The sequence below is a fragment of the Schistocerca nitens genome, chromosome 1 (genome assembly GCF_023898315.1).
Source record: "Schistocerca nitens isolate TAMUIC-IGC-003100 chromosome 1, iqSchNite1.1, whole genome shotgun sequence".
NCBI lineage: Eukaryota > Metazoa > Arthropoda > Insecta > Orthoptera > Acrididae > Schistocerca > Schistocerca nitens.
In genome coordinates, this window is record NC_064614.1 from 1,125,615,721 (window position 1) to 1,125,635,547 (window position 19,827).

General features: G+C 36.8%; 1 protein-coding gene across 1 annotated transcript in view; it reads left to right on the forward strand.

Moving 5' to 3' along the window:
- LOC126238612 (parkin coregulated gene protein homolog) overlaps positions 1 to 19,827 on the forward strand; it is a 117,812-nt gene that overhangs the window by 19,976 nt on the left and 78,009 nt on the right. The window contains exon 2 of the mRNA XM_049947803.1: positions 16,562 to 16,733. Coding sequence (XP_049803760.1) covers positions 16,562 to 16,733 — 172 coding nt within the window. The remainder of the gene's footprint in view (positions 1 to 16,561; positions 16,734 to 19,827) is intronic.

Here is a 19,827-nt window from a genome sequence, read left to right on the forward strand (position 1 = left end):
GGCTCTACCAGACAGACACTTACGATTTCAGACAACACATAAATCTTAAACTGATGCTGGTGTTTAGCCTGTACTGTAGCATGAGGATTGCAATTGGTGCATATGTGTTGGTTGTGAAAATTTTTTTACTCCATTTCTCTGAAATGTTACCTTCTCTCTGAACAGAACTTTAAAGACAGATAATGGATTTGGCAGTTTTTGCAACAAACCACTGGCAAAAGTTTTTATGTGGTGGGTGATCAGCAGACATAAGGCCTTGCACATGTTGAAGATGATATGGATACCCATGAGTTGCACATGAAATATCCTCCATGCTGAAACCGGAGATGTACCATATGCCAGGGCCACTTGTTTTGCCCTGATATTTGGCTCTTCTTCAACAGCCCATAGAACATACTCTTCCTGATCAGGCATACGAGCAACACACGGTCTTCCTTCGCCAAGTTTGTGGCACTACAGTTGCTATCTCAGTGATGTGATGATACACAGCACCAAAGGTTGGATGATTGAGTCGCCTTTGGCCTCAAAATGCCATCTGATATAGCCGTGCAACCTTGTATCCATTACTGTTTATGTGGGCTGTACATAAAAATCGTGTCTGCCTGCTCATGAAATGAATATTGTGCCATGTTAGAATGGAGCACTTTCATTTGACTCACTCCCTGTAGTACATTAACACAATGGACTCATTGAAGACAGACACACATGAAAGTGAGCAATCTCCCAGGCAACACAATGCCATCTAGGCTACAATGAGTCAAACAGATGCACTGGTAAGTGAAGTTTTTGGGTTGTACTTGGAAATCTGTTGGAATGTCAGCTTGCATTAACAACTCAGTAATGAAAGATTTGTGGACATATGTTTATATGAACATTTTTTTGTTTTGTTTTTGTGTAAGGAACCTGTCACCAGAGTTTGTAAAAGTATTTTTGAAATGAAGTTTGTAATGGGAGCTGACTGGTCAACTGGAGAGATAAAGTGCTTATTGAAGAAATTACATTTTATATTTCAATCTTTCAGTATGTGGCCTTCATGCCTAATGCTCACTGATTCACAGTGGACTTTGCTGGTGGTTTTATGATGTTTATTGATTAGTCTCCAGAATGCTTTACCAGTGTTGGGTGAATGCTCTATAACACCTTTGTTCATCTGTTTCCTCAGGTGTAAAAGGTTCGATTTAAATAGTTTTTTTGGCTTCATTGTAAATTTCCTTAAGTATGTGCAGTTTACTTTTGTTTATGTACACAGTCAAGATCATATATATATAAGCAGCAGCCATTAAGTGTGCAACACTTTTTCGGAAAGTGGATTGGTTTTATTTAAGATTCCAATACACAATATTATTCCCCACTCTTTTGCCTACAAAAACTCTATTTTCAGTGTAATCTCTGTTCAGTGTGACAGCCTTAGGCCACTTTACTGGGGGTTCTGTATGCCCACATGGTGCCATTCTATGGGTCGATGTCAGGGCCAGTGTCTTGTTGAAACAACAACTGATGATCGACAGAAAACAGTCATGATTAGCCTCGTAACATGTAAGCAGTTGTGCATAGCTGGTCCTTTGTTGTTGTTTATAGTCATCTGTTAGGCAGCGAGGAACCCGGCGGACACATGCCTTTGAGTACCCCAACTAGTGGACGATGATGTCAACACTACCAACAGAGACGTCCAGTTGAGCCGCAAGGTGTTTGTTTATGATCCATTGATCACTTCGAATGAGAGTGTCTGCATATTGTAACATTTAAGAAGTTGCAGCTCTGTGCGGCCATTGGCATGCAGGAGATCAGACAGGTTTGCGTGACCCTTTTTCAGTCTAGTATTACTTTCAGTATGGCAGTTTGTTAGTACCCTGGATATTTCTTTTAAAGGCGACAGTAGTTGAAATGCCTCAACACAGTCCTATAAAACTCATCCCATTTGCATTCTTACTCTTTAATTTGGTAAATGTCGTCTCACCCTCTGTTAGCTTAGTTTTGATGTTGCTGATGATGGTGCTACTCACAGTCCACTTCTCACGTATTTTAGCTGCTGATGTTTAAGTGTGTTACACTAGTGCCAGAGCTTCTATATTTGTGAGGTTATATGAGTTTAATATATCTGTCTGTCGGTTATACAGCAGGATTTTGTTTCAGTATTTAGCATTTAACTATACTAAGGTCATCGGGATATTTCTGCTTATGGTTCTGGTAACTGTATCAAGATAGCTGAACACATCAACATTTGGTAGGCAGCACATTCCAATAATTTTATGTTTATTTAATATTCTTGAATAAGCATTTATGTGGACCACAGCAGCCATTCCAATTGTTACTTCTTAGCTGCATTGTTCAGGAAATGGGATTCTTTTAAATGTAAAATTTTCACCAATAAATATTGCCACCCCACCACTTTTGTGTTGTTGCCTGCAAAACCGTCTAATTTATGATAGTAAATTTTATTGACTTTCAGTCCCTGTTTTCTTATTAGCTTACTGGTTGTTCAGGAAACTAGACAAAAAATCGCCAGTGTCATATCTCAGTGAGGAGCTTAAAACGTTTAGCTCAGGGCAGGAGCACGTAGAGGAACTACAGCTTAAGTTCAAAAGAATAACTGACTATGCACTAGACAGATGTGTACCCAATAGAACAATTCATGATAGGAGTAATCCTCTGTGGCATACAGTCACTGTAAAGAAACTTTGAAAGAAACATAGACTACTGCATAATAGGTATAAAACAAAACAGTGCTATAGTTAGAGAGGTGCTGAATAAAATGCCTTTTGCAGGAGAAAAATGCATGTAGCCTTCAATGACTGCTGTAGCAGAATGTTGTCAAAAGATCTTTCATGAAACTCAAATAAATTCTGGTCACGCATAACGGCTGTTAGTGGCGCCAAAGTAACATCTTGTCATTCATGATGCAAAACAGGAACTGAAAATGAGAGTAGAAAACCAAAGCAGAAATACTCAACTCTATTTTCAAAGGTTCCTTTACAAAGGAAAACACAGGGGCATTACCCCAATTTAATCTCCGTACTACTGAAAAGATGAATGAAATAAGTACAGGGAACTGCCAAGGAACCTACACTGGAAGAAGTTAAAGCTAGTATCAAGATTCTTAAAAACAGTAAAACTCCAGCAGAAGACAATGTTATAGCAGAAGCGATAAAATGTAGTGAAGAAAAGCTAATAAGGGTTTTGCATGAGATTATGGTGGAAAGAAAATATGCTGGAACAGTGGAATACAGCTATACCCTATACATAAGAAACATGACAAAGCTGACTGTGAGAATTATAGAGGAACTGCACTGCTCTGTATAGTATAAAAAGTGTTAGAATAAATCATGGTGGGGCAACTCAGTATGTATGTAGAAGAGTATCTAGGAAACTACTAGTGTGATTTCAGAACTAATAGATCCATCACTGATCAGATTTTTACCATCGACATATCCTTGAAAAATGTTGTGAGTATTACATCGATGTCCACCAGCTCTTGATTTCAAACAAGCTTATGATAATATCAAAAGGGATCAACTCTGGAAGGCAATGCAAAATGCAGGAGTACCCAACAAACTAAGAAGACTTGTCCAAATGACTTTGAGAAGAACAGTATGTAAGGTAAAGGTTGAGGGCACTTTATCAAAGGCATTTGAAGTTAACCAAAGATTGCAACAACTATTATGTTTAATATTGCCTTGGAGAGGGTAATGCAAAAGACACAAAACGGTGACCCTCGGGGAACACTGTTTAACAGAGTGTCACAGGATCTTGCATAAGGAGATGATACTGATTTGTTATCTAGGAGGAAACAGGACCTGGAAGAAAAGCTTGAAAAATTAGATGTGGAGCAGAGGTGGGGGTTGACAGTTATGAAGTCAAAGACCAGGTATTTGTTAATATCTAGGGAAAGATATAGTGAAGGAGAAAGAAGCATGACTTTGAATGGAAAAGAGTTTGAATGCTGTGAGAGTGTTAAATATCTTGTGTCACTAGTAACTGCGAATAATGATACGAGAGAAAAAATACGTACAAGGATTACAGCTGGTAACAGGAGTTACTTCACACTGATTAAAGTATTTAAAACAAGAAGGCTTAGTAGGAAACTGAATCAGACAGTGTATCATACAGTGAGACGTGTGGTGATGTATGGGTTGGAGATTTGGAGAATGACACAAAATGATGAGTTGTTGCAGAGATGGGAAATGAAGATACTTAGGAAAATCATTGGGCCAGTGAATGATAGGGGGTTTAGGCAAGTGGAGGAGAACTTGAGAAGAATGGGCATTAGAAGATGGAGAGCCAATACAGCCAGAAGAGGAGGGTGGGCGGAAATTGTCTGGGAGGCCAAGGCCCAACACAGGCTGTAGTGCCAAAGAGTAAGTAAGTACCACTGAAAAGATATTAGTGTTGGTGGCATTGAATTGTTAAAACTGAACAAAGCTGCATGGCTTGATGAAATCCCTTTCAGATTCTGTACTTAATTTCCGACTGAGTTAGCCCTTCTGTTTACTATAAGCTATTGTAGTTCCCACGAATGAAAAACAATGCCCATTAGCTCGAAGAAAGCACAGATCACACCTGTCTACAAAAAGGATAGCAGAAGTGGTGCACAAAACTATCATTCAATGTCCTTGACATTCTTTTGTTGTAGAATCTTAGAAGATACTCCAAGCTGAAACATAATGAGGTATTTTCAACATGATGACCTTCTGAATGCCAGCCAGCATGGTTTTCAAAAACATCAATCATTTGAAACCCAACTCGCACTTTTCTCGGGTGACATTCTGAAAGCTTTGGATCAAGGAGGGCCGGTAGATGTAGTATTTCTAAAAATCATTTGACTCAGTACCACACCTATGTGTATTATCAAAAGTGTGATCATATGGGGTATCAAGTGAAATTTGTGACTGGACTGAGGATTTTTTGATAGGGAGGACACAGCATGTTATTTTGGATGGAGAGTCGCCATCAGATGTAGAAGTAACTTTAGCAGTGCACCAGGGAAGTGTGTTGGCTCCCTTGCTATTTGTTTTGTTTATTAATGACCTTTTGGCCTATATTAACAGTAACATCAGATTTTTCGCATATGATGCAGTTATTTACAATGAAATACAGTCTGGATGAAGTTGTGCAGATATTCAGTAGGTTTTGGTATGATTTCAAAGTGGTGCAAAGGCTGGCAATTTGCTTTAAATGTTCAGAAATGTAAAATTGTGCACTTTGCAAGGGGAAGGCCGCAGACACGGTCAACTGATTTGATTAACATTCAGCAAGTCAGTTGTTCAACATAAAATGAAAGGCTCAGCTCCCTTCCAGTTTTGAGAAAAACAGCTCTAAATTTCATGAGACATAATTGAATCAAAATAGACAGGACCAATAGCTAATTGAAAACAGCAATTTTCATCATCAAATAAGGTATTTGCAAACTCACTTTTCCAAGAAATTGAGGAAAGAAACTGTTATAGCTTTCACTTGTGTACCTGTAAGGTAGACACTACTCAGCAGAAACGCCACTGGTGTATTCACCAAGGTATCTGGGTGAGAAGGAGACAACCTGTGTTCAATTTCCAGATGCATTTTGCAGCTTTTCCCTCCACATCCAAATTTATAGGAATGGAGTGTTAATAAGTTAAGTAAATCAGTGATGGATAATAACAAGGTATGCCTTGGTTGCTACAAAGATCAGTGAAGTTAATCACCCATACTAGTGAAAAAATGAAAATAAAATTTGGCTTTTTTTTTAAATCACCTCATTGGCGAGAATATGGGGAGCTGTGCCATCTTGTAAGTTTCAGGACTGGCAAAATTTCTTATACAAGCTACTTTGAATCTGGTTGTAGGTATGGTAATGGTTTTAGGGTAACTCAACAAATGTGCAGTGGATACAGAAAGAGATCATTTGAAATATGTGCACTGTAAGCCATAGAGAACCATATCGTCTATTATTCAGAAAACTTAAAATATTAACTCTGCCACCCCTATATATGTGAGAGATTATTATATTTTTTTACATCAGACAATAATTATTTGAGGGAAACGATTTTGTTCGTTCGCATGATACAAGAAGCTAAGAAAATTTTATGTTTCTCACCCATTGCCTCAGACTGTAGGCCCATTGACCTCAGTACATGGGAATGAAAATTTACAATAAATTAAAAGGGAGCAATCTAATGCAAATGAATTTAGGTCCACTTAAAAGAAAGCTATATGAGACACTGACACTGAAATGCTATTACACAATGGACGAATTTATGCAGGATGAACTAGAAATTTGAGCTGCACACATTGTGCAAAAGCTGCTAACATATTCCGAGCATTAGTGTCTTCATCATCATCATCTTCTTCTCTTCAAGTATTAGGAAGGAATTGCCTGTTACAGTACCCATCTCTTCCTCTGTCTCTTCTCCCATGACACTTACAATTTCTTGCCTTTAAGGGAAGTCTCTCACTCTCCATTCTTTGTAGATGTTTGTTCCATTTTCTTCTGTAATCTCTAATTTTATCGTTGAGGCTAAAGATTTGCAGTTCTTCTCTAGTATCTTGATTTCTTAGCCTGTCTTCTCCTGTGCAACTCTTAAAACCATGATAATTTCATTTCTTGTGCCTGAATCTGGCTTCTTGCTTCTGGGTAACCACCCAGGTCTCACTTCCATAGAGCAGTGTGGGAACTGCAACAGTTTTATAAAATTTAATTTGAGTGTCTTTCCTGGCTTTGTTCTTTAGGTTTCTGTTCATCGTTCCGCATACCTAGCTGAATTTACTAAGCTTAATTTCAATATCTCTGCTGTAGCCATATGTCATTTCCCATCTGAGGTAATTGAAATGGCTTACTTGCTCTAAAATCTTCTGATCTATCACTATTTTGGTTCTGATTGGTTCTTTCCCCATGAAGGCCATTGTCTTAGTTTTTTCTTTTGAAGTTTTCATGTTACATTTTGCATTTATTTGTTTTAGCAAGTAGATTCCTTTCCAAAGGCCATCTCCCTTGTCTGCTAGGATCACTGCATCATCAGCATATAGTAAATTATTTAAAAGAATGTTCCTGTCTAGGTAGATGCCTTTCTGAAATTCTGATTTCCATATATGTATTATTTCATTCATGTAGATGTTAAGAGTTAGAGAGATGGAGCAGCCTTGTCATATCCCTTTGTTAGTTGGTATCTCATTAGTTGTTTTACCATTGAGATCCAGAGTGATATTTGTGTCTTGATGTAAACTTCGCATCACATTTACTAAATGCTTTGGATTTCCGCGATTCGTCATTATTTCCCAAAGTTTCTGCCTATTGACATTGTCAAAAGCTTTAAAAAAAGTCGATAAAATCAACATGTGTTTCTTTATTGTGCTCTCTCCGTTTTTCTGTTATTTGCTGTAGAATAAAAAACTGCATCTATTGTGGAGTGTCCTTTCCTAAAACCCATTTGTTCCTCATGCAGTACTGCTTCTGCTATGTTTTTAAGTCTTGTATTTTATAATTTTAGCATACACCTTGTATACTGAGTCCAGTAAACTTATTCCTCTGTAATTAGTGCATAGGCTTTTATCTCCTTTTTTAAAAAATTGATATCACTCGAGCTGTTTTTCAGTCTTTGAGAATACTGTTCTTCTTCCAACATTCATTGAAGAGATGCAGCAGTCATTGGTGTAGTATCATTCCTCCATATTTTAATAATTCAGCATTAATGCCATCTTTTCCTGTTGCTTTTCTGTTCTTAAGTGATGTTAGTGCAGATGTTAATTCGTCAGACTGTATTTCATCTAATCCTTGCTCGTCTAGTTGTTCAATTTCAGTTTCTTGTGCTGTATGATCATACCACAACTCGCTGTAATGATTTATCCACTGTTCTTGTTCAATACCATTTATGTGTATCTTCTTTCTTTCTGTTGTGTTTAAAGTTTTTACAACCTCATATGCCATTTCTTGTCTTCCATGGATATCATGTTCGATATTAAAAATAAACCTACCCCAGTGTTCCTGATGTGCTTTCCTTACTACGCATTTAGCGTTATTTCTTTTCTCCTTATAGTATTGTTTGTTCTCAGTAGTGTGGTTGCTGAAGTATTTTATACATGCATCCTTTTTTTCTTTGACAGCTTTCATTATATCCTCATTTCAAACTTTTAGGACTTTTCTTTTTCTTCTCCCCCCCCCCCCCCCCCCCCACTCACACACACACCAAGAGCTTCTCCTGCTACTCTGCATACAGTCCAGAGTTTGCCATTCTTCTTTTATATTGTCTTTAGTTTGTAAATTTGCCAGTTCTGTATTTAATCTCCTTGGGTACAGGTGTCTGATACTGTCCTCTTCAAGCAAGTATACCTTATAAATGCTTTGATATTGTTGGTTTGTTACTTGTTTTGTTATTTTCTTCCATTTTGTAAAAAGATCTATTCTGGAGATCAGTAAAAAATGATCTGATTCTATATCTTGTCCTCCATAAGCTCTTGTATCCCTTACTCGGCCCACTAGCTTATCATTCACTAAGATGTAGTCAATTATTGATCAAACACATCTGCTGAGCATTAGCTATGTAGATATTTCACTGTATTTCTGGTACCGAGTGCTGCGGGTTTCCAATCCGCGCCAAATGCCGTGGAACTCAACGAGCACTAGTGGTCTCTGCAGCAGTTGCGCCATAAGCTGTGGCTGCGTGCGCTCCTGGCCCCGAGTCTTCCGTGAGGGTGCCACTGTGGAGCATGTGGTCCCATCGGCCAATAGCAACATACCCTGTAGTGTATTTAGACGGCTGCCTCTCACTCAGCGAGGCAATCTGGTATTAGCGTTGAGTCGGTTGATATCTCGCTTACAGACATCGTGTTTATGTTGCATGTGCTTACTTCCTGTTTACGAGTGGATGTTTTTTTGATTTCGTGAGGTTATCTCTTGTGACCCCATTGCTTAATTCTTTGTTGTTGACCTTGGTGTCTTGCTCAGTTGTCTGTCATCATGCTTGTCCGTCCATTCCCGTTCGTCCATCTTGTTTGTTCGCGGGCTGTTCCCGTTCGGTCCCGCTGCGTTTTCGTTACAACAGTACCGTTTTGATGTACCTTATCTGAAAGTTAGCATGTAGGTATATGTTTACATGGAAACAATGATAATGAAGTTTGGAATTAGTGGTATTTGTAATTAGCACAGCTTTTAGGTAAACTAATTATGCCAGTGGCTTCTAATTAACCAAATGAAAGTAGGTGTAGTAAAGTCAAGTTGGATAAGCCCTGAGTTAATATTCAAGATTTTTGATACTGTGCTCAAGTTATAAAAATAACACTATTGAAGATATTTGGGAAAAAAGGTGGAAGAAAAACATAACAGGGGGAAGTGTCCAACTGCTTTGTTACACACTGTGTCTGTGATGTTATTTGAAGAATATATTTTGATTTTAGTTCAATTATCAGTGGGTTGTTCTACATAGTGAACTGAAATGAAAGTATTCTCATTTTATTGTCAGTGCACAGCTTTTATTTTTTAAATTGCTGTGTGAATCTGAGACAACTTTTACTCTTTGATATATCATTTAGTGCTCTTTGGTTTTCTTAGCAGTGCCAATAGCAAAGAAACCTTTTGTTGCAGCACAACTCTAAAGCTAGGGAACCAGCTACTTATTGCTTTTATACTAGTTACTAATTTTTTTTAGGCTCCGTATTGCAGCAGTTCACCTGAGACAAACTGTAACTAATTTATTACAGAACTTAACACTCAGGATTGAGTAATATTTGATTAAAGGCAAGCCTCATTTTTAAGAAAGGGAACTGCTTCAAACTCATCTTTCATTGCAACTCAAACTAGCTACCTTTCACGGGTGGTCTTCCATCTGTGAGGATATCTTCAAAACTTGCCAAACACCCCAAAGTCAGCTTATAGACTTTTGTCTAATAATTTCAGCCAAATAAAGGAATAATAAAGTTAATTACTTCATCGTAGCCATGTTATTTGTGAGACCACTACTGGAGATGTGAGGTATCCTAGTTACTCCCCACCTTCATAGTTGCTCCCCACCTGGGAATTTTGAGTTTGAACAGCAGTAGTGGAGGCTGCTGTCCAGTCAGCAAGATGTCAGCAGCTGTGTTTGGTAACAACAAGATATTCAGTACATAGTCGGAAACAGATAATAGGTTGGCAGTGTCTCACAATGCTAAGTCAGATACAGCTGGTGCTGACTAGGAGGCAGTCACTGGCTGTCACAGCCATGCTGCTCAGCTTTCACTGATGCCCATAACAGATATTTGGGGTCGCATAGTGGTCATACGGCATGCCGAACTCAAGTGTGACAGCGGAAGCCCAACACGACGATGGGTGCCCTGGACTGCACTGGGGTCAGACGAGGCAGTCTGGTTGATGTATATGAATGATGGATGCACCAGCCTTATGGGAGTTTGATGGTCAGCGAGTGAACAGCATGGTGTCCTTCTAGCTGGCTGGGAACTTACAAGTAATGCCTCGGTTAGGAATTGTTTCACTGCTGCCAACAGCGGAACATAGCAGCGGTTACTACAGTGCTGATTTGGCCTCTTGAGAGACAGATTGTTGCAATCCTGTTACAATATTGGCAGCAGCCAATGTTATGGTAAAGTCATCAGCTGTGAGGAAACTTCAGTAATAGGGCAGAAAATGTTGTAGTTGCATATCATTACATTATATAATTGTAACCACAATTACTTTTACTGCTAGCCTAGTCATTTTATAAATTTTTGATTAATGTCGTTGGGCCACAGCCTTCACTTCTGAGAGAAAATGTCATGGTCAGATGTGTTTCTGTGATTTTTCACGCACATATTTTGAGTAAAATAAAAATAGTAACTGAGATGGGTGGGATTATCTGTGACATATTCTATCTGAGCAATTCTGCAGAGTCATTAGTACACTTCTTGGTGAGAAATTAACTATTTCTATGATGGGTCATCCCATGCCAAGTGGTATAGAGGCTCCCACATGATCCTCATGGATTTTGATGAAATTTTGTATGAATATTCACATGCTCTCAATGAACACTAGTAAAGTTTCAGTTTCAGAAATTCAATACTTTCAGAGATACAGTCACTTGTTTAAGACCATAGCACAGCTTTCTATAGTGCGTCCTTGAATTTTCAGCAACTTTGAGGTGAGATATCTCTGTAAGTATTTGCATGAAAGAAACAAAACTTGGCCATCTTATACAACTTTTAGAACTCTTTAAAGTAAAATATTAAGAAAAGGATTTCTGAGCAATTTTCATATAGATAATTTGAAGCAAATTTGGGCGAAAAAATAGCTGTTTAAAAAATGCGAACTTTAATTTTTTATGTCTCCAAAAATAATTGTGGGATGTACATGAAACTTCTCACACAATAACTCACCAACACAAGGTCTTAGAATATAAAATTTCATTCTCCTATTGCTTTCCATTATTTCACAAATCTAGGGTAAAGATGACGATTTTTCAAAAAGTGCTAAAAATGGGTATTTTTAGTCAAATTTTTCAAAAAAGTGTTTTCTCCAAACTCTTCTAAACTATGGTCATTACAAAGAGCATATTCTAAACTAATACAAAGAGCATATTCTAAACTATCTAGAAAAATGGATTGGGTTTTGCAATGCAAGCATATAAGGCCCTAAAAAGTAGCATCATCAAAGGGGCACACTGGAAGTTTGAACATATTTTTCTGTCACTCAAATTATACCTGAAATCTTTTATTTTGCCTTATACATGTTTATTAATGTCTGGGATAAGTGAAATAAGAAGTCCTGATATATAGGACCTAGCTTAAGTCTGGATAGCAAAAGAATAAAAATAGAAACAATGTTATTTCGTAATTGTCACCCCCCCTCTCTCTCTCTCTCTCTCTCTCTCTCTCTCTCTCTCTCACACACACACACACACACACACACACACACACAATTATTATTGAGAATGAATGTAAATCATAAAATTTATTTGCATAATCATCTAATTATTAGTTTCCTGTATAATGAACAACACCAGCTTACTGATGGAAAAGAAGTGTATAAATGAGTTGCTATGGTCCATGGTGGCTTAACCACTGCTACTTTCATTTCACCTGAGAAAACCAGCATTCCCATAGCCATAGGGGCCACACCCGATAGCTTAGCAACAACAGCCACTGGTGGGTTTCTTTACCACAGGATCCTGTGGGTTTCTTTACCACAGGATCCCAAGCCTGATAAGGGTTTCTTTACACAGGTTCCCAAGCCTGATAGTAAAATTATTTAAGTGCCCTGTGTAAAATTAGAAGGCACTCTTTGGTTCCTTAGATTGTTTCCTCTCAATTTTTGATATGCTACATTAATTTTCTGATGAATATCAAGAGGAATGGTGTATTGCCGGCCAGACGAATTTACTGATGGAGCTGGAATAACTGCAATAATGTGGTGTTCCAGAACCCAGCACTTGTCACTTCTTGGTGGCCAATAAAATGAATTTGCTGGACCATGTGGGTGCATAAAGTTTATTAATGCATCCCTTTGCTCTGTGGAGGTCTCACAGATATTCCCAATCCACCACACGTTTTCATAGATGCATGCAACATATTGTCCTGGTTGGAGACCAATTTTAGCTAGAAAAGATGGACAATCATTTGAAACTCTGCTGACCTGAATTGTTGTTTCATCAATAGGTAAAAAGTGATGATTTTCTCTAGTGCCTACTACAGTTTGTCCAAGTTTAAACCTCTCTTCTTGTGACACAATATTTTTTTCAATTTCATCTTTACTGACGAAAACAAATTTAATTCCAGTAATGTTTTCAGAGCAGAAGTGAAACAGATCTAGGGGAGTAACAATTTGTCCATTAAGTGGCCATTGCAAGCTTGCTCTTGCTGCTAACCGCTTTGTTGTAGCTCCAATCCCATCACAACGTGATTTCCCGTGACTAGTGGCAAAAAAATTCCATTCAGCTGTCATTCCAAAATCATTATTATGATAGCACAAATTTAGGAAATCCTTGAAATTTTTATATTGAGCACAGGAGCCATCACTGAAATAATGAATGTGGGATATCTGTGCAAACCGTGCTTTTATATATTTGATGAGCTCCTTGATAAAAACGTGAACTGTAATAGTGTCATGCCACAAACAATCACCGATAATGCAAAAAGTTAAAGATTCTACTTTCTCATTTTGACAAAAGTAGATAACAAATGGATGAATTGTTGCTTGACTATTGTCCCAGTGGAAGCGTTGCACAGCATCCTGAATGATAAAAGAATAATTTTCTGCAAAATCCATTAGGACAACAACCTCTTCGTCTTTCAGATGACATTTAAGGCCTTTAAGATGCGAGCTTTGATGCTTGACAATATAATGATGGCATGACAGACTCCATATTTTATTTTTTACATCTTCTATAAATTCATTCACTACCATTTGCTTCGTGTCCAGTGTGGCCCGATCGGTATGTATCCATTTCTTAAACACAATAACTTCCTGTGGCTCATGATCTAGGAAATAGCTGGCAATTTCAGATGCTATAGCTTCGGGCCCAGGACACCTTTCGCAGCAATGTAGCATGCTCTGTTTGGAGTTCAAACTGTAAACTGCCTTGCTGAGAATCTCCTTATAATTTTCACGTATACCAGCTCCGCTAAGCATAAGCTTAACATTTTGGTGAATTGCACAGACGCAAACTGCATACATTCCAGTTGATCCTACTGTTACACACCATTTGGGTCTAAGTTCACAAAACTTTGAGAACCCTATTTCTGGACCATTTATATTCTTATAGTATAGGTAACACACATTTCCCGTAAATTGCAAGGTAACAATCTTTTCTGCATGTATGTCTTTCTATCTAAAAGTCTAACTGAAATACTATCTTTTTTCCAGGGCACAACCTACTATACTCATCATCTTCAAAAAAATGTTTGCACTCTACTAGCAACTTCTGCTGGTAATTTCCTGCTTTGCCTATTTTTGGGAAGTGCCAGAATGCCCTTCTCTGCCTTAAGCTTCTGAGCATTCTTCACCATTCTTTCGGACACATCGAACTGAGCTGCTGTTTGTCTGACTGTCCAACTTACAGGTGCCAAGGTTTAAAATTTGCATCTGTTCTTTATGAATTGCATTCTGCATCTTGGCTTTCAGTTCAGTCAGCAAATGTGCATAGTCGGCACAGTTTCCAAATTCCTCAATTTCACTAGCATCTTCAATTTGTTGGTTTACTCCCATTGCATTTACAATTCTGTTTTTAATCACATTTTGAGCCTTTTGAATTTTCTTCTTCACATATTGAGGATTATCTCTATAGCTTACTGTTCTCTTCAGGGGTGAAATACCGATAGACAATAAACTACTATTTAATTCTTCTTTTGGTGTAAAGTTCTCATCAGAATGTGATGATGAGGCTGATAAAGCTTCGTCCAAGTGTTTATTTCTGACCTGGCTTTATGTTATTAACAAGCTGCTTCTTCAACATATCAGAAGCCTTATTAGCTGTTTCATTATCAAGAGCGTGAATTCCTGCCTTAACGTTATGATTCGCCTTCCCAAAGTGATTGAATCATTTTTTTTTTTTTGTAACGTCTCATATTGTGTCAATAACAGGGCTTCATGGTGTAGGCAAACTTGAGAGGTATAGTCCAGCTTTGCTTCAGAACGTCGGACCAACAACTCTTTTTCCTCATCACTAAAATCCGCAAACCATTTGAAAGCAGCTTTTTTGGCAAAGAAACTGACATGAAACTTTGTTCCACTATCTCCTTGCCCAATTGAGCAGGAAGGTATGCTGTTCCCTTCTGTATCCATCTCTAATCAGTAACTAAATAATGTATTTAGCCTCTAAGTGCAAATTATAATCTGCTTAAATTTCAGACAAATTGCTACTGAATGAAATTATACACAATGTATAATACCAATGAAAAAATCTAATAAGAGATATATGCTATAAAAGACACAATCAAAACAATTTTGTGTAAATTAGATTACAAACTTTGATGGTCTTATGAATCACTTAACAAGCCACACTCAGTCAAGAGAACCCACTCACTATGCTGCAAACACACCACTGAAATACTGATTGTTCAAACAAGGCTCACAATAATGAAACAATCTGATTGTTGAAGTAATTGTTGCCATTATATTTTCTACAAACATTGAATCATGTGAATTTTTTCTGTGAAACTAGTGGTTACGTATTTACCAAGGTAGTAGGCTACATTTAAGTGTGATTAAATACAAAATTAAAACTCTTAGATGTTTAACCAACCAATTTCACATGTTTCCCTAATAACTTTAAGACAAAAATTCACAGGTCACAACACCTAGGTATTAAAATCTCTGCAATATTGATTGGAAAATTTACATCACTTGATGGATGATTCAAGCAAACCGATTCTTTTTTGGAAAAATGTTTTATAGAATTGAATCCAAAAATTAGGTCTTCATTTTCCACTTGTAAATATTTACAATTTTGAGAAGTACAAAAAATATGAACAAATGAGAAGAGTTTTATGCAGATGAACACTTACGATAAAAGCAGAAGGGCTACTTCTCATAGTTTTCAAGTTTTTCTGACAGTCTCATTGCCTATTTACCAGGTCTTTTTATTTCAATTATTCAAGGCACTAATAAACATTTATTAGGCATAATAAAAGGTTTCAGGTATAATTTGAGTGCCAGAAAAATGTGTTCAAACTTCCAGTGCGCCTCTTTGATGATGCTACTTTTTAGGGCCTTATATGCTTGCATTGTAAATTCAAATCCACTTTTCTATATAGTTTAGAATATGCTCTTTGTGATGACCATAGTTTAGAAGAGTTTGGAGAAAACACTTTTTTGAAAAATTTGACTAAAAATACCCATTTTTAGCACTTTTTGAAAAATCGTCATCTTTACCCTAGATTTGTGTAATAATGGAAAGCAATAGGAGAATGAAATTTTATATTCTAAGCCCTTGTGTTGGTGAGTTATTGTGTGAGAAGTTTCATGTACATCCCACAATTACTTTTTGAGATATAAAAAACTCAAGTTCGCATTTTTTTAAAACAGCTATTTTTTCGCCCAACTTTGCTTCAAATTATCTATATGAAAATTGCTCAGAAATCCTTTTCTTAGTATTTTACTTTAAAGAGCTCTAAAAGCTGTATAAGATGGCCAAGTTTTGTTTCTTTCATGCAAATACTTACAGATATATCTCATCTCAAAGTTGCTGAAAATTCAAGGATGCTCTATTGGAAGCTGTACTATGGTTCAAACAAGTGACTATATCTCTGCAAGTATTGAATTTCTGAAACTAAAGCTTTACCAGTGTTCATTGAGAACATGTGTGAATGTTCATACAAAATTGCATCAAAATTAATGATGGTCATGTGGGAACATTTCTCGATATTAGACCACTTGGCTCGGAATGGCCCTGATATCAGATGCTGTAATACAAATGAATGACTAGATGAAACATTAGTTATTATATATGAAGGAGATCAGCTTGATATTTGGCTGTGCAAAATCCAAGATATCAGTAGGATTTTGGATGCACTTAACGTTTGAGTTCTTTGGAAGTATTTAATCAATACAGTCATGTGTTGCCAGCTTATAACATTGTGGCTATCCCAAAGGAAACACATTGAGTAATTTTGTTTCTTTTTTTTCCAGGTGGAAGTGGAGAAACTGGACTACCATCACTACTTGCCAATATTTTTTGATGGGTTAAGTGAGACTGAATATCCTTATAAGTTCTTCGCACAGCAAGGGATAAAAGACATGATGCAACATGGTGGTCCAAAAATTGTACCAGTTATACCACAGCTTATTATACCCATCAAAAGTAATACTTATTACACTTTTAATTTATCAAGTTTCTATCCTGAAGTTTACTTATTCTACACCACAAGATCTATATACAAAACATAAGGCTAGGAAGTTGCAGAAATTTGCCAGAAGTAGCAGCAGAAATAGCCTAATTACAGGATAGTAGTCATGTTCGAAAAGGAGGAGTAGGATACAAGCAGAGGATAGAAAGTAGGGTGACCAACAATTGATCATGGTTTTAAGGGAGATGACCAACATCTGACCATGGTTTTAATGGAGGTTCAAGGGAAATTTAGTGACAATAATTTTCCACTGCGCAACTACAACACATTTTTTTGGAATGGGTAACAGTAGAGATATAAATATAAAAAAATGGGGAGGCTCTGCATATGATGTGAACACATCTGTGTGTTGCCGGTACTGACCAAGAACTGATTAAACATTCTCACTGGCATCACCCCTCTAGACACTATGGCTATATCATTCTTTCTCTGCTCCTCACTTTCCTTGAGCCAAACCATCTTCTTTCCATAGAAGCATGAACAGAAAAAGAGACTATATGTTGACTGACAGTAGATTGGTTGTTATATAAAAGGTTTTTGAGATCTGTCAGTCATGGAATTTGAACTATAGGTAACACTTAATGGGATCAATATTTACAACAGTGATCTTTGACAAAATATACGGGAGAAACAGGCAGTCAATAAGGGAGCTGGGAGGATCAAAGAAGTTACCATAGTACAGAAGATCCCCAGAAATATGATACCAGATTTGTAAGTCTTAAAAGCTAAAATCTCATTTCTGACATCAGTTGCTCATTTCTGACATCAACCTGTATACTTCTTTTATTTGGTTGCATCAGAGAGTGTTTCAGTTTTTTTTCCCTTAAAAAAAAAATCAGCAACTCACTAAATGAAACAAAGGAGCAAGACTTGTTAAAACAGAACTACCTGAAACTCAACTGACAGAGATACAAAATAAAATGTAATGGAACTACAACTTTTGAAACTAGGACTCTAATGTGGATTTAGGTCAATAAGAAAACAGGTGCAGAAGATTCTGTGTTTCCTTTTTTAAAAATAAAAAAAAAATGAAAAAAAGCAAGGACCACTGTACATGTTACCTATAACATGCAGAAATTTGATATGTTTTCTCAATCACTATTTCCTTACCTGCGTCATGTAAAACTGACCTAAAAACACTGTTGGAATGAGCATACATAAATTTTTGAATGCTAAGAGCACTCTTTCATGTACAAAATGTTGACTTAATAGGTGTCTGTATAAATATGAATTGGAAGCCATAAGACACCAAATGTAAAGCAACTGTACTGTAAGTTGACAGTTTCCAAAGTTGTAATCTGAATACAGTATCTCTGTTCTACTTTTATGCCACTTGATTTTTTTTTTTTCATCTGACACTAATTTACATGTTCCCTAGTGTTTTACTAACTTGGATTGTCTCCATTCTTAAAGAGCTTCTGCTCATTGTTGCAGTCTGTGCAAAAGTAAGGAAATGATTTAAATGTGTATTAACGGAAGAGTGCAAGAAGCATGTTCGTGGGCAGTTCATAGTATATTTGTACTGCAAACATGCTATCAGTTCAGTAAATTCTTTTTCCAGAGTCTGCCCATCTGTGTCCCCAAATATTGGGCCACTAAGTTATTTTCCCTGCAGAAACATACATGTAAATCACTGAATATCCTTCACAGTGGAATTCCTAATGTTTCATAATCTGTTTCATATTTATTACAATCCTATGATTTCCTTTGTCACAATACATCATGAGGAAAACTGTCTGAGAAATGAAATCACATGAATGCTTCCACTGACTCTTTATTTTTAATGATGTAAGACAAAAATTCTTTTTTGAGAACTATGACTATCTTTCGTCCAGGACTTAGTGATGATTAGGAAGTTCTTTACTACATCTTTTCCTTATTTATTTATTTTTTCATTAGAATGACATATTTAAATACTGTACTCTTAAAATTAATCATAAAAGCAAACAATGACAGTTACCAATATTCTTAAATATGCAAGACAGCCATGAACAAAAATGGTAAACACTGAAAGGATATGTATGTATTAAAAATTGTGCTAACATGTATTGTTCCTATTGAATTATAACTATATGTTAGAAATGTTTGGTGCAAGAACATAGGCAGTTTTAAACATTTAACTAAAACTGAACAGAAAAACAGCCACTGCCACTCCATAACTTATTTCTTAACATGAATGTGCTTACCTTTACAAATGTATTCATATTAAAAGCAGCATTGTTTGCTAAAACAATGAAACTGTTATCTTGACCTGCACACTGTCAGGCTAAAATCAAAATAGAAAATAAGTAGCCACAGAATAGCATAAACTACTACTTTGAAGGTGGTCAATACCCTACTTGGAAATATCACAGCCCTTCCTTCTATCAAATTAAAAGGCAGTCTTAAATCTTGACCCAAATCCATGTTTGAGCAGAGTCTAAAAAAGACTCCATATAAAATACACAATGGGTTTTTGTCTGAATTTTCATAGCCATATGGAGGAAGAAGAAAGAAGATTAGAGTTTAATGTTCCATTGACAGTCATTCAAGATAGAGCACAGGCTTGGATTACAAAAGAACTTGGGAAAGAAATCAGCCAGGTGCTTTTCAAAGGAATCATCCGGGCATTTGCCTGGATCAGTTTAAGGAAAACATGGAAAAACCTAAATCTGGATGACTGGACAGGGAATTGAACTGTCTTTCTCCTGAATGGTAGTCCAGTGTGCTAACCATTGCACCACCTCACTCAGTATAGCCAAATGTAGAGTGGGAAATGGACAAATGAGGTATCAATTTGACCACTGTGAGTTCTAGTTTTTCAAAACGGTATTTAATTGCTTGAAAGTAATTGGTGTAGTTAAGTAATATCGTGAAAACAAATTTTTGTTACTTCTCCAGTATATGTTGTATTCATTCCCACTCAATATCAATTTAAATTAAAAAACAGAAAACACGAAAGAAAATTTTTATGTGTGAGGAAAGTGCACAGTACCACTGCACCAGGATGTACTGACACAAATGACCCACTAAGGAAGAAGCATGTGCACATTTAATAACCACTTAACA